This window comes from Pangasianodon hypophthalmus, chromosome 11 (assembly GCF_027358585.1).
Source record: "Pangasianodon hypophthalmus isolate fPanHyp1 chromosome 11, fPanHyp1.pri, whole genome shotgun sequence".
Taxonomy (NCBI): Eukaryota; Metazoa; Chordata; class Actinopteri; order Siluriformes; family Pangasiidae; genus Pangasianodon; species Pangasianodon hypophthalmus.
In genome coordinates, this window is record NC_069720.1 from 12,193,896 (window position 1) to 12,219,948 (window position 26,053).

General features: G+C 37.7%; 1 protein-coding gene across 1 annotated transcript in view; it reads left to right on the forward strand.

Moving 5' to 3' along the window:
- The window catches only part of insrb (insulin receptor b), a 76,308-nt gene that overhangs the window by 10,375 nt on the left and 39,880 nt on the right, over positions 1 to 26,053 (forward strand). The window contains exon 2 of the mRNA XM_026930452.3: positions 12,530 to 13,078. Within this exon, the coding sequence (XP_026786253.3) occupies positions 12,530 to 13,078 (549 nt within the window). The remainder of the gene's footprint in view (positions 1 to 12,529; positions 13,079 to 26,053) is intronic.

A 26,053-nucleotide genomic window follows, 5' to 3' on the forward strand; every position in this document is an offset into this window, starting at 1 on the left:
ATTTGGACTCTGTATTTAGTTGTGGAGAAAGCTTAAAAGCTGCAGTTGTGAATCACCCCAGGTGTTGAATTTTTTTTTTTCTTTTTCTTTTCACATCAAGTGTATTTTATATTGTAATATGAGACACACAAGAGCTTCTTTCTTGTATGAAAGGAGAGAAAAGTGGTCACTGAATACAAACTCTTTTCAGCTGAAGTGCAGGACCATAAAAGTTTCTGATATTGCCTTATTCTCGCTGTAAACCTTTCAGCAGCACTAAGGCTATGTCAATAATCACTTTTACTTTTGTGAGTAAAAGAAATGAGTTTTTCCCCTCAGGTAGAGGACATGATACTTCAACTTGGCAATATGAAAGCACTCCTGCTATTGTTGGATTGCATTAACAGTGTACTTTGGTGAAGAATCACATTCACACGATGTACTCTTTACTGCAGATGTAGTTGATCAGCCAAGACAAGTCTGTGTCACCCAGACTCTTCTTTTCTGCAACAGAACCTTCATTTTCTTTTCTTCAAACTACATTCTTAGGCTATATAACTAAAATAGTGTAAAATAGGAGGTTTGTATTTACACAGTTTTGTTATGCTGTTATGGTGGAGTGATTAGTTACCGATTACAATATGTTGTTTATTAATTTACAACACATCATGTTTTTATCCATTTATAATTACATTTAATGTTGTGGAACATCCGTGAAACAATTTAGTTCATGCTCTCACTTACATTGTAGCAGCAATAAGCAGTCATTCCCTCACCATCTGCAAAGCGTAATTTTGTTTCCCATGTTGGAAAACCTGCTGACTGTTACTAAGTGCTGACACTGGAGACTCTTTTAGAAAAGGTTTTTCTTTGTTAAATTACAACAGAAGCGCATTATTATTAGCTTGTTTTCGGAAGCTGCAGTAATGTCAGAGCTTCTGCTATAGAAAAACAGTCAACACCTTTTGACCAGTCAGAATTCAGAACTGCACATGCTGTGGTATAAAATGCTTTAATGTATGTAAAACTGTTAGGCTGTTAAAATGAGTAGCCAAAATAGAAAAAGAACAGGGACTAGTTAGCACATGATAACATCTATGCATTTAGCCAATGGCAAGGGTGTAATTTTATTAGCTTTGACAAGTGTCTATTACGTTTAGCCATCACTTTTATGGAGAAGACGCTACTTAATGACACTGACATCATCCTCTGACCTAACGTATGCATCAGATATCCTTTTCTTAAGTGCTAATGTTTGATTAAAGGTTTATTAGAGTTTATTTTACGTAATGATCTTTAAGAAACCTAAAAAGGAAAAGATGGCGTGGGATTTTATCATAACTTTGTGGTCCTGTAGTCGGCTAGCTAGTCACTCTTTTTAAACCTACATCACTCCGTGATAAAACTGATGCTCACAATACAGGATAGATAATACAGGTCACTCTGTAACGAAGAATATAACTGTAAAAAATAATCGAAGTCTTGTTGGAATATATTCTGTGTGTTCTGGCATTCAGGATGTTTTCTAAAATATTTAAGAAGACTAAATAGACCATAAACCTTCCTATGCACATGGAAGCCTGAGAAATGACTTGTGTAGGATGGAAATGTTTGATATTTCTGCATTTAAGGGTTTGTAATGTGGACTTGAAATACAGGCTACACTCCCACCTTCGTTTGAGGGTGCGTGTGTGTGTGTGTGTGTGTGTGTAAGGAAGAAAAGGCTTGAGGAAAAAAGAACTTGGGAATGAGAGTGAACTCACTCACCTGTTTCTAAACGAGAGCCAATCTAAGAGTTACAGACACACAATCTCTCTAACACTCGCACTTTGTGCTGGTGCACGTTCAGGGATCCAGAGAACCTTTGTAAGAAATGGCCAGCATTTCACTGTTTTAAGAACCAAACTGTTATGGGGGAAAAAAAGGGTAAAGGGTTTATGGGTTATATGGGTTATATTTCTGAATCTCCACTCTGAAAATATTTGTGATGTGTTTAGTGATTCTGGTGCTGATTTGTTGGTTGGTGCTGTATTTTCATTAGTTCCATAACATAGGTAATAGAGTTCATTGTTAGCTCCTAAAAACAAAAGGCCAAGCGCTTCTTTTCTCACTCACCATTTTCCAGCGATATTCAAAAGTCATATTAATGAGAAATCCAGTGCAGAAGGAGTGGAGCCTGAACTGACTGTTGGAGCAAACACTGGACTCAGAGCTGCAGAATGCAATGCAGCTATACAAAGCTGAGTGAGGGCGTGTGGCCAAAACCTACTCAGCTAGTTAGTGATGTACGAGATGACAAGCATGATGGCTTAGATAAATATTTTGAACCATATCAGTTTGAGGAAGTGAGAGATCTGGAAATAGTGAACGATTAAAGCTCTGCTGCACTGGTTGTCACACCAAATTTGTATAATTTGATTAAATTTATTTTTTTTTTTTACTTTCCTATCACTGTGACATTGCTTGCACTATTCACCACTGACTTACACTGATATAAGTTTGCAATATCTTAAACCAGAACAAATAGTATATTTTATGGCACAAATATGAATGGTTTTGATTTTTTTTTTTATATGGTGCAACTTCACAGAGCTACTGGAAATAATTGTGTGTGAGAAAGAGAGTGTGTGTGTGTTTTCCTGCTACAGCAGACGCTGTAGCTGCATGGCTCGCATTCAGAAGCAATTTTCAGAAACGAGTCAAAATACCACAGTATGCCAACTGCTGAAGCCACAGCTCGCGCCAGTCCGGGAAACGTGCCAGGGGGAAACATAACAGAGATTAATACACACTGAATATAACAATGCTTTACTACAGAGGAATGCAGTTGCTCTACAACTACACACCATTTCCAGCGCTATACAGGTCAATAAGTATTTGGACAGTGGTACAGTTTTTATAATTTTGCCTCTGTACACCACCACAAGTGAAGTGTAGACTTTCAGCTTTAAGTCAAGGGATTTAACAAAAACATTGTATTAACCGTTTAAAAATTACAGCCATTTTTTACAGAGTCCCTCCATTTTCCCAGGCTCAAAAATAATTGGACAGTTGACGGATAAGCAGTTTTATGGCCAGGTGTGGCCTGTATCTTCCTTATTTCATGACAAATTAAGGAGATAAAAGGTCTGCAGTTGATTCCAGGTGTTGAATTTGCATTTGGTAGCTGTTCATCGGAACTCTCACTGTACAGTCAAAAAAGGTGTAGATGCAAGTGAAGGAGGCCATCATTAAGCTAAAAAAACAAAACAGACCTATCAGAGAGATAGCAGAAACTTTAGGAGTGGCCAAATCAACAATTTGGTGCATTCTTTAGAAAGAAAAAAAAAAAAAAGGAATGCACTGGCGAGCTCAGCAACACCAAAAGGCCTGGAAGACCACGGGAGACAACTAAAGTGGCTGATCGCAAAATTCTTTCCTTGGTGAAGAAAAACCCCTTCACAACATCTAGCCAAGTCAAGAACACTCTTGAGGAAGTAGGCATATCATTGTCAAAGTCTAATATCAAAAGATGCCTTCATGAATGTAAAACACAGAGGGTTTACCTCAAGATGCGAACCACTGGTAACACTCAAGAACAGAGAGGCCAGATTAGACTTTGCTAGAAAAAATCTAAAAAAGCCTGCCCAGTTCTGGAACAAGATTCTTTGGACAGATGAAACCAAGATTAACTTATCCCAGAATGATTGAAAGAGTCACGTCATCTGTCAAACACGGTGGAGGCAGTGTTATGGCATGGGCATGTATGGCTGCTAATGGAACTGGGTCACTGATGTTTATTGATAATGTGACCGCTGATAGAAGTAGCAGGAGTTCTGAAGTGTGTAGAGCTATACTTTCTGCTCGGATTCAGTCAAATGCTGCAAAACTGATAGGACAGTGCTTCACAGTACAGATGGACAATGACCCAAAATACTGCAAAAGAGCTTCTTAAAGCAAAGAAATGGAACGTTCTTAAATGGCCGAGTCAGTCACCTGCCCTCAACCCAGTTGAGCATGCTTTTCACTTACTGAAGACAAAACTGAAGGCAGAAAGACCTACAAACAAGCAGCAATTGAAGGTGACTGCAGTAAAGCTTGGAAAAGCATCTCAAGGGAGGAAACTCAGCATTTGGTGATGTCCATGGGTTCCAGACTTCAGGCAAAGGATTTGCATCCAAGTATTACAAATAATTCTAATATTTATGATTGTTAGTTTTTCTGATTACTTTTGAGCCTGTGAAAATGGAAGGACTCTGTTAAAAAAAAAAAAAAAAAAAAAAAAAAATTGGCTGTAATTCCTAAACGGTTAAACCCCTTGAATTAAAGCTGAAAGTCTACACTTCAATCACATCTTCACATCTGCTGCATTTCAGATCCACTGGCAAAACTACAAATATTGTAAACACTGGAGTTTCACACGCAGCATACTGTGTGTTCCTATAGCATATAAATACTGTGACTGGAGGAGTGTAAACCCAGGAAGAGGTCAGTAGGAAATAGTATAATTGTATAGAATCAGTAAAACAAACAGATTTCATGTAATTCAATTAAAGAACAGTGTACTGCTATTCCTCCCTGCTTTTAAACTAGCAAACATCAAGTCACTTGTGTCTCGTGTGAGCGTGTAGCGACTGCTACTGTTGTCGCTTATGGGCGTGGCCTGTCCAGCGTTCTTTTAAGTTCCACTCAGAAACGGTATGGTACTGGATCTGACTGAACACAGTGAAACCATAACCCTAATGTGAAAGTGACATTTGTGCTAGCTATAAGGGAATTGGTTTGTTCTTATTTTTTAGATAAGTAGAATTTCTCAAATTGTTATATTTATAAAAGCTACATATAGTTAAATTCTGTAATCCTTTGATCTCTGTTTTGATTATTGTTTGTCAGCGTCCTCCCTTCGAGTTCTTTGGCCTTGCTTCGATAAGGACGTCCGAAATGGAAAAACCAACAGTGCTGTGGGTGGATATTTTTTTCACCATTTTGATGACTAAAAAGGTGACACAATTTAGGGGAAATATTGCATAAGCTTCTGGTCTTGGCATGTTTAAAGTGATACTTCCTGGTGCTGATTGTCACTTCCCTTTTACACACTGAGTGTTAGAATATCAGACTTAATACTCACTGCTCTGTTACCATCCAAACATTATACACAGTTTAAACCTAATTTCTTACATGTTTAAATGCCATGGTAAATTATTTGGGTTTGGGATTTGGGTTTTAGCCAACTCAGGAAGTCTGGATAACTGCAATAAAAACATGACAAGTATTTCCCCCAAAACTGTGAATAATAATATAATGTGATATAATAATGAGGCATGAAATCCAAACCAGGTTATATGGTTATAGTTTGGCACACGTCAAAACCACTGTGATTATCAAATAAAATAATATAAAATATAATAAATATATAAAATTAAAATGATTATTAACCATTATACTGCACAATATTATTATCATTATTTTTTTTTTTTCGACCTGAATTTACACTGCCTAACTATCACTTTTTATTCAATAAATGTTTATTATTTGGTATTTTCTTAACCACAGACACAGAGCCATTCCTCACAAACATAATATTTTTAAATTGCAGAATCAGATGAGATTATTTTACACAACTTGGCTTGTCATAATCCTGACAATCAGCCCTTTCTTTGACAATAAAAAAAATTAATGCTTAATTAATAAGTAAATATATCATGTTAACTTTCTGTATTGGACAATCAGATTATTATAATCCCTCAACATTAGATGTAACAGTAAAAGGATAAAAAGTATGATATCAATAAATTTAATAAATAATACATTTAAAAATTATCATTAAATTGCTATGGTGTAAGAAGAGTAAAGCATATTAGTTTCAGTTGTTTATTCTTTTCCTTGAACAGCACGACACGGAGTGATTTATTCTTTAGTTATCTTGCACTTTCTTATTGCCACTTCTCTGTTGGTCCTCATCACATCGCTTTGTAACACTGTGTTAAAAACAAGCTGTCTTGCAAATGCTAAACACTTCATGTTTCACCTTCTTTACAACCGTGATAGATTTATGTACGCGGGTTTCTCCACCTGGCTTGGTTGTGAACTATGAAGAAAATTCACAGAATAGTCAGTGTAGAATAGCGTAGTGCCGCGGTGCCTCGGGGCTTCAGCAGCTGCTTTTAGAAAAGAACTTCAGCAATGTGGAGCTCAAAACTGCAAACCTGACTACTTTAGAGACCATTTAAAACAGACAGATTTAAAAAAAAAAAAAAAAAAAGCTGGATCATCTAATGTCAGATTTCAATTTTGTAGAAATATTCATGCAAGTTTTACTGAACAGAGTCGACCAAGTCCTGCTAGACCTTTGAGAGCAAGTTTCTCTAATAGTTTCAATATTATTTGAATTTTTAGAGTATTTCCTCATGCAAACGCAATAACATCTACATTAGAATGTTTACTGCGAAGGTAGATGTGAGGTTGAAGCGGTGCTTGAAAGACGTACTTGAAATCAAAGCTCATTCAAACAGCTAGTCTATTTCACATGTTTCTAAGTCTTAAAAATAAAAGATTCTGTCTGTGGTTGTCCTTTGGAGAAGACGAAAGAAAACACAAGAGAAAGGACAAGAAAACGGGTGCATGAGAGTTGATAGACTAACGACAAGTTCAACCTTGTCTGAGAGTTATATTGCAAAGGGTTATATTGAATATCTCTGGAAACTGACGCTGTAATAAGCACATTGCCTTTTGTCACATGTCACGTGAGGGCTCATCTTATTGGTGCGCTTTGAAAAGTTACCGTAAACTGGGTCGGATTTGAATTCGAATGACCTGTTAGCACAGCGCCAAGGTGAACAAATCTAAAGCACCGACTCGAAGCGTTTTTAACACTTTTTAAGCCGTCGCTAAATTTGTTGGCTAAATGACTCTTGTTGTTTGTTGCTAAAAAACATACAAACAAAAAACTTAGTAGGTTTTTTTTTTCCCAAAATATGAACAAATTGGTAATTTAAACAACAATGATGTTGATCAGCATAAAGCCTGTACTGAAGATAAATGAATGCTGTAAATGTTTTATGCAGCGCAGCATGAAGTTTCATATCTGAAACATAAGCTCTCGAGATGTTTCATCGGAATCCTGATCTACTACTTTAGTGCCGTTTGTGCTGGTAATAAATTTGTGGGCGGAGCTCCGTCCTCCTTTTCTCGGGTACCTTGCAGCTGTGGATGTGTTTTTATTGGCGTACTTCCTGTTTATTTTCCATAGTGAAAGTGATTTGTCAGTATGTCACATTGCTGCAGTTATGATATTGATTATTTTTTTTAACACTTGTTATCCGTAATTGCGTGATTAGCGCACACGTGTTAGCGTACTTCCACACCTGATTCTATGCATGCTTGCGGTTTGTTTGAGGCTGTGGATGTTATAGGATAGGGAGCGCACACTACGTGCGATCTTGCTTTATGACCAGGTGATTTATGTCGAGCCGTTAGCCGCAGTGCCGACGCAGTTGTAGTGTAACTTGTAGTGTTTTTCCTTCTGTAAAACAGATTACAGCAAAAAAAAAGAAAAAAAAAACCTGGTGACGGTGTACATCAGAGTCCTGATGTTTACTCAACTTTATTTAACTTTGAGTCGTAATCAGTGTTTAAAGTCATAGTTCACTTTTTCAGCTGAGCTGTGAGTCGCAGCAAACAAAAGCACAAATCACGCGGCTGTGTAATTCACGACCCATCTCAGTGGCTTGAATTGCTCTTCTTAGTTTCAGATTAATAGAAATGTCAGGCAGGGTTTTTAAAATACACAGCTGGGTTTCTTTTAGTGTTCCCTCTATTAACACTCTGCACATTCCTAGCTATTTTAATGCAGCGTTCACATGTTAACAGTTTAGAAATGCGACACAAGTGTCATGTAAACATTGGCCTTGGTGATTTGGAGTTGCAGTTTCAGTGTAAAAATCACAAATTATGAAAAAAGAACAGCTGTGTTAAGTTTGCCTGCAAAGGGGGTAAATAAAGAAGGATAGAAAGGTGATCTTTATTATTTATTATGACTATTTGTAGTAATAAATATAATGAGTGAACATTTAAATAGGTGACTCTATCAAAAGTGTAATGGGGTTCATCTGTAATACATTTGCATTGTACATATACAGGCACACACACACGTGCGTAAGACATTCGAAAGATCAGGATTAATGAATCTGCTTTATCTAGGCTGTATTATGTGATGTAGGAACAGAACGATCAGGAATCACTCTGAGTAAAGAAAATACTGTCTGCTGAATGAACACAATAAGTAATGACCAGCTTTGTGTTGTGTAAAGTGATAACACCGACCGCTCGGTGTGTTTGTTTAGCAGCAATATGTGTACGTGGAGGAAACGGCATGTGAGAGTCAGGGGTTAATCGACCATGTCTCTCTCTCTCTCTCTCTCTCGCTTTTTTTGCTCTCTCTCTCGCTTTCTTGCTCTCTTTTTCTCGTTCTTTCTCTGTGTGTTTCCTGTTTTTTTTCCCTGAGGAGTGTGTGTGTGTGTGTGTGTGTGTGTACAGTGATGCGTTCTGTGTTCTGTCAATAAATCAGCACTGACGGCTGACCGGCAGATTTCTGCACTGATGGCAGACTCACAGTAGTCGATCGTTATGGCAGAACCACACACAGTGCACTTTGTGTGTGTGTGTGTGTTGTGTCACAGTAATGGTAAGATATTACAAGTCAATATAAATCACAACTAATCTTCAAGTATTTGTATTTTCCATTTATATATGCGTATGAGGCTTCATCTAATTAAATATGCACACATTTGCATAATTAATAAAATAAAAAATCTAGACTCTGACTGTAAACTCAAAAAAAAAAAAAATTTACAGAACATTTGTTATTGTTTAACAATAAAAATTCAACAATTATCAATATTTTGGGAAAACAAAATAAACAAATAATAATAATAATAATAATAATAATAATAATAATAATTATTATTATTATTATTATTTATATAATTATTTTATTATTATTATTGTGATCATTTGTAATAATAAAAATAATTAGAAATGAAAAATATACATAGGAGACTCTTTACAAAACAGTAAAGAGGTTGGTGTTACAGGTGCGTAGCGGCGTGCTCACACACACATGCATGAAGCATTGAGACTCGGCTGATGTGTAGGTGTGATAAGGAGACGAGTCCCAGGTGCTAAACTTCTGTGTGTGTGTGTGTGTGTGTGTGTGTGTGTGTGTGTGTGTGTGTGTGTGTGTGTGTGTGTGTTTAGTGACAGCGATTCCAAGACATGTTCGTTACAGAAGCTTTGCTCTACTCAGCATAAAAAAAAAAAAAAAAAAAAGAGAAGCAGCTTGTCATGTTACTGAGAAACTCCAAAGCGTAAACTCCTCTGTCCTGCAGATGTCGGACGACTTAGTTACAGCTTTACTGCTGGCACTGGAGACTTCTTCCATAAATATTAAATAAATGTCTCCTTACAGAAAACTTATGATTTTTTAAAAATCTGTTTATGTGAAGTGTTCGCCTTACAAGTCACTGTGATTGAGCTGTTGCTATAAAAACGTAACGTATTAGAAAGGCACATTAATATAAACCTGTGATTTGCAGCTGCACTACTGTCAGAGCTGCAGTTCTAGAAAATTAATCAACACCTTCTGACCAGTCAGAATGTAGAATTTAACAACGCTGTGGTGTAAATGTACAGATTAGAGCATTAAAGCACTACATGCGTGAAATGATTCTTAAGGAGTACAGGGAAGGAAATAGCAGTGTGAAATGCTGAGACACAAGGACAGAAATACAGAAAAAGAGGCATAGAGGAGAGAAAATGAGTGTGTGTGAGAGTAAAGGAGATGGAAAGAGCGAGACAGAAAGTGCGCTTTGGATAATGAAGAACATTAAATAAAATTTCCTTCCCAGAATGCCTCAATGCCTGTTCGTTAGCCAGTGCATACTTTTAAGAGCTTTTCACTCAGATATATTTGCTTTGTGTTAGTGAGGATCATCACAAAACAGTGCATCTATCTATCTATCTATCTATCTATCTATCTATCTCTATTTATTTATTTATTTTTTATATTATATTCTGTTTTTGTTTATTTTGTAGATTATTTTCTGGTTTATATGATTTGTTTGTTTTAAATCCTAAATACGCAGGAGGTCCCACAGAGGTGTGTTTTAGGGCAGCTGCTGTTTTTGTTGTATACTTTTAGCTCTTAGCTGTGAGTCGTACTCCCAGATATTCAAAGCAGCTCTCACACAGCCCCTTTTTAAAAAAAAAAAAAAAAAAAAAAAAAAAGGGAAGAAGGTGTTAAATTGTGTAATGTGTACTGACACACACGTGCACACACACTACACACTTTAAATGTTGTAACAGCCCTGCAGCACAAAATTCAATTTGCAAAATCCAGTCCTCTGTGCAACTCTAACTAACATTGTAAAGGAAGCTACTTAAAGCAGCTCTCTGTGAGAGATATCATAAATGAAGAGGGTGTTAGGTTGCAGACCTGTTGTACTACACACACGCACACATATACACACACACTTTAAATCTTGAAGCAGCCCAGGAAAATATGCAAAAATGTCCTCCATAAAATATAGTAGATCAGCCAAGAAGGTTTGAACTTCTTTCTTCACTGGAGCCATGATGCTATTGAAGCTAATAAGTATGGGAAGATTATACACTCATGTCTGTCATTGTGCATGTTTAAAATTGTCACACAATCTCCTCAAATTCCTTTGTGTAGCCATTTGGGATCTCGAACAGATGTGCAAAGGTTAAAAACTCCGCACCAGCATCAAACATAGCTAGGGGGTGTGGCCTAAAGGTGGAATTGGATGTTAAAGGTGATTTTCTCCAGTAAATTCCTCATGATTGTGTAATTTTGTGTCGCAAAAAAATTGCATTTGAGAAAACTGCAGTTTAAATATTAGCGCTATTCTGACTTAGGAATTTACTCGAAAAATGCCATTTGCAGCTGCACTACTGTCAGATTTGCTGTTATAGAAAATTAATCAACACCTTCTGACCAATCAGGATCCAGAATACAACCACGCCGTAGTATAAAAGATTTTGCATATTAGGTTTCCGTCGAAGTAAAAGGAGTTTATATTATGCAATGCAAATAATCATGTGAACTCGTCATCGATGGCTATCAGTATGTTGTGTGTTCACACACATTTCTGACATGATGTAAGTGTTAAAGGGATGAAACGCATCTGTTTTGCCTTTGCCTCGCACGCTCACACCGGCTACTTTTTGTGGTTTTATGGCTGAATTATTTAAATACATCCAGCTCAATTTAACACTCATTTACGTGTGTTTACCGTGATGTAGATCAGTTCCTAAAGCAATAACCTCTCTGAAAGAGCTCTGATTTCTCCAAAATCTGTCATCATCGCCTCCTCCTCATCAGCTTGATAGATTAGATTTGGGGAAAACCACCGCAGTGTGTTCTAACACAGTGATTTCTAAAATAATTACTTGTTTGAATTAGCATTAAGATATTAAAATATTAAATCATATTATCTCTCCGATACACAGCATGTATAACAGTATACAGGTTGCTAACAAAACAACAGCAAAATAATTTACATTTCAAGCAGAATGTGAAAACTTTTAGTTGGATGATACTTTTATTTAATGTCCACAAAAATCATTTATATAAATAATGAATAAATGCAGTACAAAATGTGTAACATGTTACAGTTTTAAGGATTCAATACAAAAATGCAACATTTTTCAACTTTAAGGATTTACGAAAATAGTTTTTAAATCATTTTGTTATTTTAAAAACTTAGTACAAAAACATTAATGTTTTAGAATTTTAAGGATTCTGTACAAACTTTTAACACATTGCAATTTTAAAGAGCAAGTAAAAAAAGTTAACATTTTACAATATTTAAGTATAAAATTAACATCTTACAACTTTTAAAATTTTGTTAAAGGTAACATTTTACAACTTTGAAGATTCACTGCATTTTTTTGTATCATTTTACTTACAGATTTCGTACACAAAGTAAAAACGTTAACAGTTTACAATTTTAAAGATTCAGACCAAAATGTTAACATTTTACTTTATAGACTTTATAGATTCAGAACATAATTTTTGCATCTCAACAGTTTGACATCTAATCAGATCACAGTTTGTAACTGTTCTTAAAATACTGACTATACTTGCGATATCTCAGAAAAGTGTATAATTTATTGTGATGTCTGTATTATATCGTATTGAATTTCTCCTGGCTAACGTTAGCTACCTCACTAGAAGGCTTGGCTAGCTACTTGGTCAACGAGCTATTGCTGTAGAGGTAACAATGTTTGCTAAACTACTTAGTTTGAAAACATTAGCACTAAGTTGCGCTAATGCTGTAAATCGGTAGGTCAGTAATCGATGGATCGAGCCAAAGAAATGGGAAGACAGGGCTAGTGGAACTGTCATGTGATCATGTTTGGGATTGTCTTGTTGGGTTTAAATTTGGATCCATGATTAATGTATGGAGTATTTATTGGCTCCATCGCAAACTACAGGACTTCTTTTTGAAACTTCAGAAACTGACCTTTCTCTTCTTCTCTCCTTCTTCAGTCTGCTCCAGCAAAGACATCCGGAACGATGTGACCAACCTTCGCTCTCTAGAGAACTGCACAGTGATCGAGGGTCACCTGAAGATCCTGCTCATGTTCAAGACCCGAGCTGAGGACTTCCGTGGCCTGAGCTTCCCCAAGCTGGTGATGATCACCGACTACCTGCTGCTGTTCCGCGTCTACGGCCTGGAGAGCCTGAGGGACCTCTTTCCCAACCTCGCTGTCATCCGCGGCAACAACCTGTTCTTTAACTACGCCTTGGTGATCTTTGAGATGCTGCAGCTGAAGGAGGTGGGGCTTCACGGTCTGATGAACATAACCCGCGGAGCCGTGCGCATGGAGAAGAACCCCGACCTCTGCTACCTCTCCACCCTCGACTGGTCCAAGATCCTTGACTCGGTGGAGGACAACTACATTGTGGCGAACAAAAACGAGCGAGAGTGCGGCGACATCTGTCCCGGAACCATCACTGGAAAGATCACGTGTGTCCAGACCACCATCAACGGCAATTTTGGAGAACGCTGCTGGAACCAGGATCACTGCCAGAGGAGTGAGTGTTTCCCTTTCATTTTTATTTTAGATTTTATCACTCTCTTACTGAGGTTCATTTAGGCTTTCAGGACTAATTTAACTAGATTTCTTTATATTTATAGTTATATATATTCATATCCAATCAAAAACAACATCCTACTTTTAAACTGGCTTTGCACTGTATAATTTTTGTCCTGAGACAGAAATTGCGCATCATAAAAAAGTAATTATTTGTTAGTGAGGTGAGAGCGGTGGTCTGAGAACGCAAAATGTGATGGATGATTTGGTGCCATTGCGACCAAAGATGGCCGATGGAAAAAGTTGTGTCGGTGTGAGAAATTTTTTGATGAAAATCTTAGAGTTTGAAGCGCTACTACAGCACTTGTTAAAAATTCACCAGTAGGAGGGATGATGCGCCCCTCACGGGACAGCTTCACATACGCTAGTGATGATGGAGAAACATAAATGAAACATGCTAATGGACAGAAAGAAGTTGTATTACCTCAGGCGCACTTTGAAGAATATTTGTGTGACCCGAGTTCTGGGTCACTCTGATCGATGATGTAAGCAGAGGGTTGTCATTTTTTTAAAATCGCCAGTCAATCTTCATCATATGATAAGACATATGATCTCCCCCCTCCCCCATAAATAAAATAAAATAAAAAATAAGTGGACGAGGTGTTCCGGTGCTTTAGTTTTCCTTCAAGAGAGTGGATATCCGATTCGATCCGATTCGTCCTTCACACTGCGTCATGTGTTCAGGTGAAGAGGTGTGTACACGTGATGATAAAAGCCATGTGCCGTTTCTGGAGGATGATGCAATGGCAGGAGCGGAGTGGATTCGGGTGATGGCTTTAAACACACACTCCTGTTACAGGAGCCGAGAGAGAGAGAGAGAGAGAGAGAGACGTTGTGAGAGGGAGGGAGGGGGAGAGAGAGAGTGCTGAAAGATTACTCTCCAGGATGGCTGTGGTTACATTCAAACTGAAATATTTGAGTGCCTTTCTGCTTTGAAACAACTTGAGTGTGTGGAAAAGTGGAGAGATGATGATTAGAGATGAAGTGCTCGAGCCCACAGGCAGCTGAACTCTAATACACAGCGAAAACCAGCAGAAATGAAAATAGAACTCTACTGAAACCACTAATATACATGAAGAACCACATATAAACGTTAATAACCCTTAATAACCACTGACACATTAATAACCACTAATAACAATTAATTAACATTTAATAACAACTAAAACATTATTAACCACTAATATACATTAATAACCACACACAAACATTACTAACCCTTAATAACCGCTAATAATAATTAATAACCATTAATAACCATTACTAAGCAGTAATAAGCATTAAGACACATTAATACACATTAATAACTACTAATAACCACTTTTAACAACAAATAAACATTAATAACTATTCATAACCATTCATAAACATTAATAACCACTGATGGCACAAGTTCACAGCAGTGTACATTTTATATATAGTAAAATGTTTTTACTGTATAAATAGTAAAAAAAATCTTTGATATACAACGTTTCTTTCTTTCTTTCTTTTTCTGTCATCTTGCTTCTTCTTATTGTATTTATTGCTTAATTTTGTGTCTTTTTTTTTGTAAAAATGTTTTCTTTTTTATTTGTTTGTTTGTTTCTTTATTTTTTTCTTTCTCGCTCTTTTCCATTTTTTTTCTCTTCTTTTTTCTTCTTGCTTATTTTTGCTGTATTTTGTCTGCTTTAATTTCCTTTATTTTCTCTCCTTCACTATGTGGTGAAAACAGAACTCGTGTCTCTGATTGAAGTTGTTTCCTCTGTTTCCCGGCATCGAGAGTGAGAGAAACACCACACACACACACACACACACACACACACACACACACACACACACAGTTGAGCTTGTGGTTAAATAGTGATATTTCTCCTTGGGCACAGCATGCTCTCGCACTCAGTGTTACGCAGTCGATGCTTTTCAGGGTCAAAGTTCATCGTTACGCTTCTGTGGTTGTAACCGTTTCTCCCTCTGCCCTCAGAATGGTGGTGCATTCCTCACAACGGACTTCAGATCAGATAAACAATAAAGTAGTTTATTTAAACCATTTCCAACAAAGTGCGTGCGTGCGTGTGTGTGTGTTTTTGAATACCTTGTTCTGATCTAAGATCACAGCTGTCAGATCTAAGTGAGCAGATTATTGAGTTTGTCGCTAAAAGAGTCGAACGTGTCGCATCGCAGCACAGAATTGAAGATAATCTTTAAAGCTGCGAGACGGTGCAAGCCTCCACGCTGTACAGAGAAAGCTCAACTTTATTTCTCTCCTCACTCTTTCATGCTTTTCTTGCTTTTGTGAATTCTTTTTAAATTATTTTTCTTTTTCATGCTTTTCGAAGTGGCTGTTCTTTCTTTCTTGCTTGCTTTCCTTATTTATTTTTTTCTTGCACTCATTCCTTTTTTTCTTTCTTCTTTTTTTTAATTTTCTTTTTTTGGTCTCTTTCTTTCTTTTATTTTTTATTTTCTCTTGCTTTTTGTTTGAAAAAATTAGCTTTTTTCTATTTCCTGTGCTTGTTTATGTGAATATTTATTTATTTATTGTTTTTTTACTTGCTTAATTTGCATTCTTTCTGTTTTTTCTCCTTTCCTTTCCTTTTCCTTTCCTCTTCCTTTCCTCTTCCTTTCTTTCTGCTGTTTTTACTTACTTAATTTGCACCCTCTTTTTGATTCTCTTGCTTTTAATGTTTAAAAACTCTGGATTTTTATTTGCTTTTATTTTTTCATTTTTTATTTTCTTTCTCTCTATCTTTTTGCTTTGTTTTTTTTTTCAAATTTCTCATTTTATATTCTGTCCTTTATCACTTCTTCTTTTTTTTTTTTTTGTACAAAAACTTTTTTTGTTCTTTTTATTTGTTTCTGCATCTTTCTTTTTCTTTCTTAATTGTTTTTTCATTCTGGCTTTCTTGTTTTGTTTTGTTTTTTGTTTGAGCCCTAATTCTTTCTTTTAGAGGTCGTTGTTAACTGAAGAGGTGGAGGGGAGAAAAAACTGAAAGCATTCCTAACCCAGTTCCCAGTAACTAACACACACACACACACACACACACACACACACACACACACACACACAAACGCTTTTTAGGGTGGGGTTTTCTCCTCCACTCCCACTTCCAGGGAAAGTGCCCTGACGAGGGCAGATAAGGACCTCGATTGCCCTTTCCTTTTGCTATGCTAACGTGTTAGCACCTCTTGCTACCTTTAACTCAGTCCCTGTGTGTGTGTGTGTGTGTGTGTGTGTGTGTGTGTGTGCGCGCGTTTGTGTGTCCTTTATTTCAGGCTAGTGTAAGTTAATCAAGGCCACTGCATGCGTGCGTGCGTACGTGCGTGTGTCCTTTATTTCAGGCTAGTGTAAGTTAATCAAGGCCATGGTGTGTGTGTGTGTGTGTGTGTGTGTGTGTGTGAGAGACATTAATCTCTCAGGCATGACCACCTATGGCATGTTATTGCCTCGGCCGTTCTAAGTGCCGTTAGCTCAGCGTTCAGGGAACTTGGCTGCGACTCAAGACGTCATGAGTTTAATACCAGCTGCTGTAATGCCACGCTGTCCTTGAGCTAGGGCGCTTGATCCACACTTCCTCCAGAGGGAGCACCCTTCTGTCTTCCAGCACTCATTTTATACGACACGCCGCGTATTTCCAGTGTCACGTCCATTATAGTGTATGCTAAAGCTAAACATTACTAATCTACTTCACTAATGCTAAGCAATGCTAATTTACTTCAGCTTTATTTTTATTTCTGTTCATGCCACAGCGCTGCTGAAATCAGGCTTATGAAGGTGTTGATTACTTTTCTGTAACAGCAGCTCTGACAGAAGTGCAACTGGTGTATGTGCCAGATCTAATACGTTAGTGTTTCTATGGTAACAGCTCATTCACAGCAGGCGCGCCACGTAAACGGATATTTAGTTGATGGTAAAGAGCTTTTTGACAGTCAGAGGTAAAGCCTTGCGTGTATTCTCTGCTAATCACGGGTGAGACTAGCATCGATTCTAGCAGCTAACATTATCAACTAGGCAGCAAGTCAGATGTTCACTAATAGGAAATGTTGGTTATTTACAGGATCTTTTACTCCTTAATAGTGGATTGGATATCGGAGAAAACATATCGGATCCTTTAACAAATGGCAAATGATTGGATTTGGAAAAGAAATGTATTTTTGTAACCGGAAAGTTTACATATAAAGAGACATGACTGTTTTTTTATCTTTTGTTAGGATTGATTTTATTCTATTTATATGTTATTACATTTATTATATTTACAGCGTGAATGATTTTGTGTGAAAGAGTATAACTGTGAAGTGCTTCAGTATAAAAATCTTTAAGCATTTTAAGCTTAGTAGTTTTTAGCTGAAACAGTATTGGACGGGGATCAGTATCGGCTGACACTCAGAGTCTCAGTATTGGAAAAGAAAAAGTGGTATCATGCCGTCTCTGTTTATTAGCGAACTGTGTAGCGTTAGTCACGCATACGACCAGACAGAATGAGTGATGTAGTTGCTTCTTTAGATAAGTAATAAAAGTTAGTTTTCAAATAAAAACGTGACGTTAACATAATTTTATCGCTTAAAAACATTTATTTTGTATAACTCGTAGCCACTTCTAACTTTTCTGTAAGTGCATTTTCTGGCTTCCACTTGAGTAGAATATAGTTAGTGAAGTGATGTGTAGCCAAGTATGGTGACCCGTACTCATCCAAGTGCACACACACAGTAGTGAACACACCCACACCCACACCATGAACACACACCCGGAGCAGTGGGCAGCCTTTTTTGCAGTTTGGGGGTTCGGTGCCTTGCTCAAGGGTCTCACCTCAGTCGTGGTATTGAGGGTGGGAGAGAGCGCTGGTCATTCACTCCCCCCACCTACAATCCCCCCGGCCCTGAGACTCGAACCCACAACCTTCAGGTTCAGCTTCAGGTTACAAGTCCGAGACTCTAACCATTAGGCCACGACTGCATATCTCTCAGTACTTTTCCACGTCTGGAGTACGGGTGTCATTACTTTTGCTCATTATGCAAATCTACAATGTCGGTTAGTCCAGCAGAGCAGAAGAGCCTTTTATTCATCACTCGGAGAAGAGTGGTGATCTTTGTTTCCTCTACAGACACGCTCCGAGCGGTGTGTTGTCCTCTCGTCGTAATGGGAGATAAATTAAAGTCCATTTCTGCGTCTGCGTCCGTTAATCAGGTGTTTAGAGATAAAACACGGGAGACACGAGAGATGATCATCTGAGGGAAAATAACTTGCCATGTTCTCACTGTGATTTTCTCTCTTTCTGTTTCTTCTCTTATTATTTATTTATTTATTTATTTACCTCTTTACTTGTTTGTTTACTTAATATATACTTGTGTTTATTATTTACTTGTTTGTTTGGATTTTTGTTTACTTACCTACCTACTGGTTAATTGTTTGTTTACTTGTTAATTTGTGTATTTATTTATTTGCTTGTTCATTTGCTGACTTACTTGGGTTTTTGTTTATTTATTTCCATACCTACTTACTTATCTATTTTATCTATTGTTTACCTACGTATTTGTTTATTTATTTACTTGTTTTTGTTTGTTTGTGTACTTCATTACATAATTACTGATTATTTATTTATTTATGTACTCATTATTATCTTTTTTGTTTGTTTACTTACATGTTTTTTTGTTTACTTACTTATTTATTTACTTGTTTATTTATTGCCAGGATTATTTCTTGTGATTATTTATTAGGAGGTTTTCTTCTATTTTTAAGGGAACTAACTGCTGGTAGGAGCTAAAGTTGTGAGCAGGGAAGTGACGAAACCTCTGACCACACACACTGTAGGATTGGTTTGAGGAATCATTCGTGCCAATCATTTGTATTTGTCACTTCTTTAGAGTTGTTACCTAATTTGCATAGAAGTGAGAAAATCTTAATTCAGATGTCGCTTTGTTGCTACAATCACAGCTCCATGTTGTGCACATACGCTGAAAATGAACGCTCACTTTGTTATTTGCTAGCATGAACGTATGGTTGGTCTCTGTGTGTGTATCACTGTGCATCATACAGTGTAACCAACATATCGACACACGCATGGGGTCTTCATCTCTGTGTACTAGAATGAGGAAGTGTGTGTGGTGGGTTTGTGTTTGTGTACACGTCAGATGAAGTTTGTGTGTGCTGTACAGGAAGTGATGTATGTGTGTCCTGGAGTACGGCATTGAGGGAGAAAAATAAAGACACAAATTAAAGCTCTTAGATCACATTACGTGTGTGTGTGTGTGTGTGTGTGTGTGTGTGTGTGTGTGTGTCACGTGTGCTGTGTATCAGAGAGCTGACCTGGATCTGAATACCACTCAGAAGCCAGTGTAGAGTGAATTGGATTAGGGGTGTGTGTATGTGTGTGTGTGTATGTGTGTGTGTGTATGTGTGTGTGTGTGTGTGTGTGTGTTGTGCTACAGCAGGCTCCATTCATTAGCGTAACAGGAAGCCCTGAGGGATCCGGAGACCTCGTTATCAATGACTGCGCTTTTAAAAGGCGTATTTACATAACACCAACACACATCATTCTCTCTCTCTCTCACTCACTCACACACACACACACACACACAGAGTGTGTTTTCTTTCTTCTCTCGCAGTCGCACATACAGTTGTCTGTAAAACACTACACAACTCAGTCACATGATGTTTCTGTTGCGGTCGCCATATTTGAATTTCCGGGTGCGCTACACAAAGCGAATGTAATTAGAGGTGAAAGATGACTCACACGACTCACCTTTTTAACAAGAGAATAAAATAGACTGCGTTCCTTATGGACTTCCCCTGAACTGTTCCATCAGGAGCAGAAAAACTGTCACTGGAGGGAGGGGAAGTCCGTGTCAGCTAACTGACAAACTTCTACTAATATCAGCAGTACTTGCTGCTGATATAAACCTCCCAGTTTTCCCTTAATGTAGTTAGCTAGCTAACATAGCTACAAGGCAGCATGACAGGATTCTGCTGCTTGCTGAGGATGTATTGTGTGTAGTGATTAGCCGTCGTTTAGCAGTGTAAATGAAAATAATATCACAGACACAATAACACTGACGCACTCTCTCCTCTGTTCGGTCCTTAAAAAGGCAGCCATTAAACAGTGTGACGTCACACGAATCGCAAAGGTGAAATCGTGACAGACTGAAAACGAAATAGCACGTCAAAAGCAAGAGGTAGAGATTAAGAGTTTTGTGTTGTGAATTGTTTTTTTCTTGAATTTGAAGTCAGGTCTATAACATGTTTGTTTCGCTGTAGTAATAAAACATCAAAATATGACTGTAACCATGGAATTACCTGAAACTTGAAGAAAGCTCCACCCACTTAACAGTCATGCCTCATATCCCTAAAAAGCTGTTGAAGGTTGCTAAGTTGCAGGTAATGTAGTGGCTGTGAGTAGTGGTTCACCAGTGTGGGTTTTTCAGTGGCTGATGTCGATGCTGATATTTACAGAGTTCGGGCCGATGGGCGATTTCTCACCCCCCTAAGCCAGCCCCGCCCCCAAGTAAAATAGAACAATATAACAGTAAACGTATGCTTAAATTGTGAACATTTATTTTGCATATTCACTGAACACTTGAAAGAAAAAGAAGAAACACTTGTTGAATGAATTGAATGATTATGGTTGACTATGCAGAGCGCATGCCCATGTGACCAGTGCGTGCAAAACTAGTAACTGCAGATTAAATTTAGATCAGTTTAAGTTAAATTCAGTCTTTACATGGATGAAATGTTTCCTCTTTGAGAGTAGCAATGAAAATTGCAAAGATTGCTAGATTTTGTCTCCTACAAAACAGTGCATGTTTATTAATCGGCCATGCTTGCAGCCTGATTGGCTAATTACCTTGCTTCATATCGGCCTAATTAATTGGCCGGGCCAATCAAATGGTCGATCAGTAGTTTTGAGTAGACAAAAACATTTTTCTATTGAATGTCAACATTTGTGACCTATGCCTTCATGTACATTCAGTGGAGTGGCTCATTGGAGATTCTGTCATTTTCAACTTCTGTGTGTTTGAGCTACAAGCTTTTAGTAGCCACAAGCTAGCCAGCTAACTGTGCTGAGTAATGTGTGTTTACCTCCTTAAACAGTGACCTCTGTAGTCAATGTTACAGATTTAATGATCAAACGAAGATATACAAGCAGGTACTTGGATATACAGTATAACACATTACTTAAGTAAAGAAGTAATACTTTGGGTACTGCTTATGCTGTGAGCAGCCATGTTGACTTGATCACTTGCTGAACTCGGAGCTGAGGAGACCATCTCGAATTTACGAGTCGGAATTCTGAGTTGAAAGGACGTTTTCTTTGTTTTTTCTAATCCGGAATTTTTGACTTACAGGTTTTATTGCAATGCAGCAATATCAGTACAGTTTGAGCAGTTTGAACAGACATGTTATAGATTGATTTTTGGATGAATATATGCAAATCATCCAAAAATCTGAAAATAATTCCTCTGACAAATTGACAGTGTCTTGCCTTCAGTACTTTTAGATATTGTATACACTTACAGACATGTTTGACTTGTAGCAAGTCAAAAATGATTCAAAAGCAACATTAATGTCAGTAGAAATCTATTAGATTTTAGCCCTAATGTTGAATATTTGTAAGAAATTTGTAAAATGTGGTAAAAGTTCACACACTAGTTTAAAGATATAATGTATTAAATTTTGGCAAGTTGTTTAATGCAAATAGTGTAATGAAAGAGTAAACATTGAAACATTAGAGTAAACATCGGCTGCATGCATGTAAAATCAGCCACGTCCCCTGAGGCAAATATTTATTCCTCTAAACTCACTGATCACTAGTCACTACTCATCATGATTGATTCTCATTTTTCCCATCTTTACCACTATCAGTTTATTCATAGCAGTTATCAGAATAAACCAGTGGATTCGATTTAGGAGGATGTGTTTAAACACGGGAATGTTCGTGTGCACCGTGTGGGATCGTTTCGTCCTCTTTTAGCCGCAGCGAGTGCTCTGTCCTTATTAAGAGCTCCAGCTCAAGCCAAACACAGCCGTATATCAGAGCTCACACTGCTGACCTCAAAATAATACCAGCAAGCTTAGAACAGGAGTGCAGATGGAGTGCACACGGCTGGATCTGGACACAGCCTGAAATGGCCTTCTGTTAAAGCTGCTTTAGCATGGGGCTTTTGGATTCCTATTATTCTTATTACTACTAATAATACGAATACTAATAATAAAACTGTATTTGTATAGCAACAACCAAAACTATATCCTAAACAAGTTCACTTAAAAAGACTATTTAAGTTCACTGATCTGGGGTATTCAAGGTATTTTAAAGTACAAATAACAATGTTGGAACTCATTTATCAGTCATTTAGTAAAGCGGTGTGTGAATGTTTGCACCAAACTGAACCAGATTTTCCTGTCGGATTTATACGTCGATGTGATTTTCTTCATACTCGTGTGCACCAGATCTTCCAGTAATGCAGCTCACCCACTGCAGAATGTCAGCTACCATAGACACACACTAATGCTTCCTCCTTTTATAGGGCGCCATTACTTTTGTCCTGATTGGACGGCAAGTATTTGTTTGAATTTATTGATTTCTTTTGGATGGCTTTCTTTCTTTCTTTAGTCCTTAATATGAAAAATTGGTTTAAATTATCACAGTAACTCATCGCCAGCTGTACATTTTGAAGCCGATCAGTCACATTTCACATTAGTGAGTCTCCTTATACAGAAATCTACACACACTCAGGAGCACCACGTAGGATATGCACGTTGTTCCCAAATAACTGGATTTTCATGGTATTTCTTGTGTAAATGCTCCTGCAAGTGATTTATGAATAAATTCCTTCGTATCTAGCAGGATAAATGAGGCCTGCTTTAATATAGTGTAGCCATGGCAACGATTGTAAATAACATTTTGGGATAAACGTAGATTATGTCCACACTTAGAAAATAAGTTTCCGCATAAAAAGAAACAGGATTTAGCCTTTAAGCTCAGTGCTTGTTTAGAAGTGTGCTTGTCTAGAACCGAGCAATCTTTGGCATCAGGAGCTGGGGGCGGAGTCATTTTATTGCCATGACAATGAGTGAGCGAAACTAACATAGACAAAGATTTTGCCAGATAATATTCACGTCATGATGGTTGACTGGCAAAATCGGAGACTAGTTGTAAACAGATTTAAACATAGTTACTTATTGAAGACAAACTTATAATAGTTGATATTTTAGAGATGTTTATTTAGCATCTATGGAAGGAGTCTCCAGTGTCAGCACTAACAAGCTGTAACTTTGTGTTTTCTGACATCTTCAGGACAGAGAAGCTTACTCCTCACGTTGGTATTTTTGTGTTATTTACTTAAAAGGGAAAAAAGAGAGACTGGAGGGAATCACTGTTTATAGCTGCTCTAATCTAAGTGATAAATTGTTTCATGGACATTGTAATAGGTGGGGAATTGCTGTGGTATAAGAGGAATAAAACACTTCAGGACATGCTGTTATAGGAAAATCATGATTTTTGGAGTGTTAACAGTAACTCCACTTCATCACATTTTGTTCTTAACATATTATAACCTATAATTGGCAGGACATGTCATTATTATGTCATCATAAGCAATGATTATTAGCACTGCAGGGCATGATGGGAATTTGTTTTTAGCCATTTGAGTAGTCCCAGTTGAGTGTCAAGCTTTATTTTCCCAAGCATCAAGTGTATTAATAACACAGGACACACAGTTTGGCTGCTAGGCAATAGGACAGCAGGCCAAGTGTGTGTGTGTCTCTGTTTGTGTATGTGTCTCTGTTTGTCGGTGTGTGAGTGTCTGTTTGCGTGTGTCACCGTTGGGCAGTTGGAATGTGTGTGATGGATGTGTGTGTGTAGAGGAAACGGTGGCGCCGTGTTCGTGGCCTTCCTGACGTGAACAGCATGACCTTCCCGATTGTTTCCTGCATTTGTGTGGCCACTTCCTGTTCCATGTTCCTGAATGGCCTTCTGGGACAGAAGACAAGTGTGTGAGACTCTGAGTTTCGAGGGAAACAACAAACGTGTATCTGTAAGGTCTACCTACAATGGAATAGTCTGAAAGACCCTGTATAACCTATAAAATGAAATTGGCCAACAGTTTTAGCATAAATAACTTCTATTTGTTGTTGAGTGACTGTGCTGTTCTCTGTCGAACCATACTTCACTCCACGAATATTAATTAAACCCGGGAATTTGGGGGGAAAAAATTACCCTTACTCTTATTTACCCTTACTGTACTGTAACTCTGAATCACCTGGATCAGTTTGGTGTCTGTTGTTATTGGTTTTTTTGGTTTTTTTGTTTGTTTGTTTTTGTTTTTTTTTTTTTATTCCCTTGTAGTTTCACATGATAGAAGTTTATAATTGTTTATAATGCTTTTTTTAAAGAAGTTTATAATGCTTTTTTAGTCTTTGGCCTGAGGTGGTAATTAAAGAAAAAAAAAAAAAAACAAAAACCTGAATTTGTTTAAAATATTTTTGTTTGCTTCTAGTCCATAGAACTGTCCAATAGACATGAATTATATTACTCTTCGACCTGATAGCAAGGAATAAAAGTGTGGCGCCATTGAAAAAGGAAAATAATCAACAATCTGGTGTAATGAAGTGGAGTTACTGTTATTACCCTGAAGTTAATTATTTTCCTAGAACAGCACATCCCCAGTGTTTTACTTAGTTCCTGTTTGCACTTACGTTATAACAGCTATAAACAGTTGTTCCTTCACCTGCCTCTGTTTTTACTCTCTCTCCTGAAGTTAATAAGACAAAAAAGGAGCTTGTCATGTTTCAGTGAAACTGCAAAGTGTAAACTCCTCTGTCCTGAAGATGTCAAAAACAGCTTTAACTCCGACGTTACAAAGCGCTGACACTGGAGACTCTATAAATGTTAAATCAACACATTTTTTCCTCAGAGAGAACTTTACCAGATCAACGACTTGTTTAATCGATTTGAGTGGCGTACAAGTCCCTGTGAATGAGCTTTTACCATACAAGTGATCACGTATTAGAATTAACTAAATACAAATGTGTGATTTGCAGCTGCACTACTTTCAGATAGAGAAAATTATTCAACACTTTCTGACTAATCAGAATCCAGAATTCAGCAGTGCTGTGGTGTAAACAGAATTATAATGAAGCTTTTTTCCTGATTTTAATGTCAGCACATGCCATTATTCCATCTCACCTGTAAATCTCCTTGTGCATGTTTTATTGCATCCGACTGAGTAGCTGTTGTGATCTTTGGCAGTGTAAGAAACCTGGAGAGTGTGTGTGTGTGTGTGTTTGCAGCTGTGAGGAGTCACCTTGCACGAGCTGTTGGGAATTCCCCTCTTAAATGAGCCATGTTTGGGGAAGCGGAGGCCTAGAGCCTGCTGCTCCGCCATATTCTCTCTGGCATGTGATTCAGACTGAATAACACACACACACACACACACACACACACACACACACACACACACCGTTCTCCATCTCTGCAGCCCGAAAGTGAGTGTTTTTGGCTCAGCAATACACATACACATTCCAGCTATTTGAGCTCCAGGTCACAATCCGAATGCAAACACTATTTCTTTTTAGGGATTTAAAAATATTTTTAGAGCTCTTGACGCTTGGTGTCAAAGAGTTCGGTGAGGAGTATTTCAGGGTCGTCATATCTCGTAAAAATAACCACTCCAGCTGTGATTATCGGCATCGTGTCGTACTGCTTCGTCCCGGACGCTCGGGCTATTTAAGGAGCGGAGCCGCGGATGCGTTTGGTTTGGGAGAGAAGATGCCGCTGCGCTTTGGCCTCATTATGCATGGAATGTGACCCGCAGATGCACGCTCTTATTTTCAGTTACGGACTTTTAGCAGTACAGCAGACAACAGTTGCACTGCTGTAAATTAATAAAAATAAAAAATTTAAAATACTCTTATTTGGAACGCTTTAGATAATTCTTGCAATGAAATTGT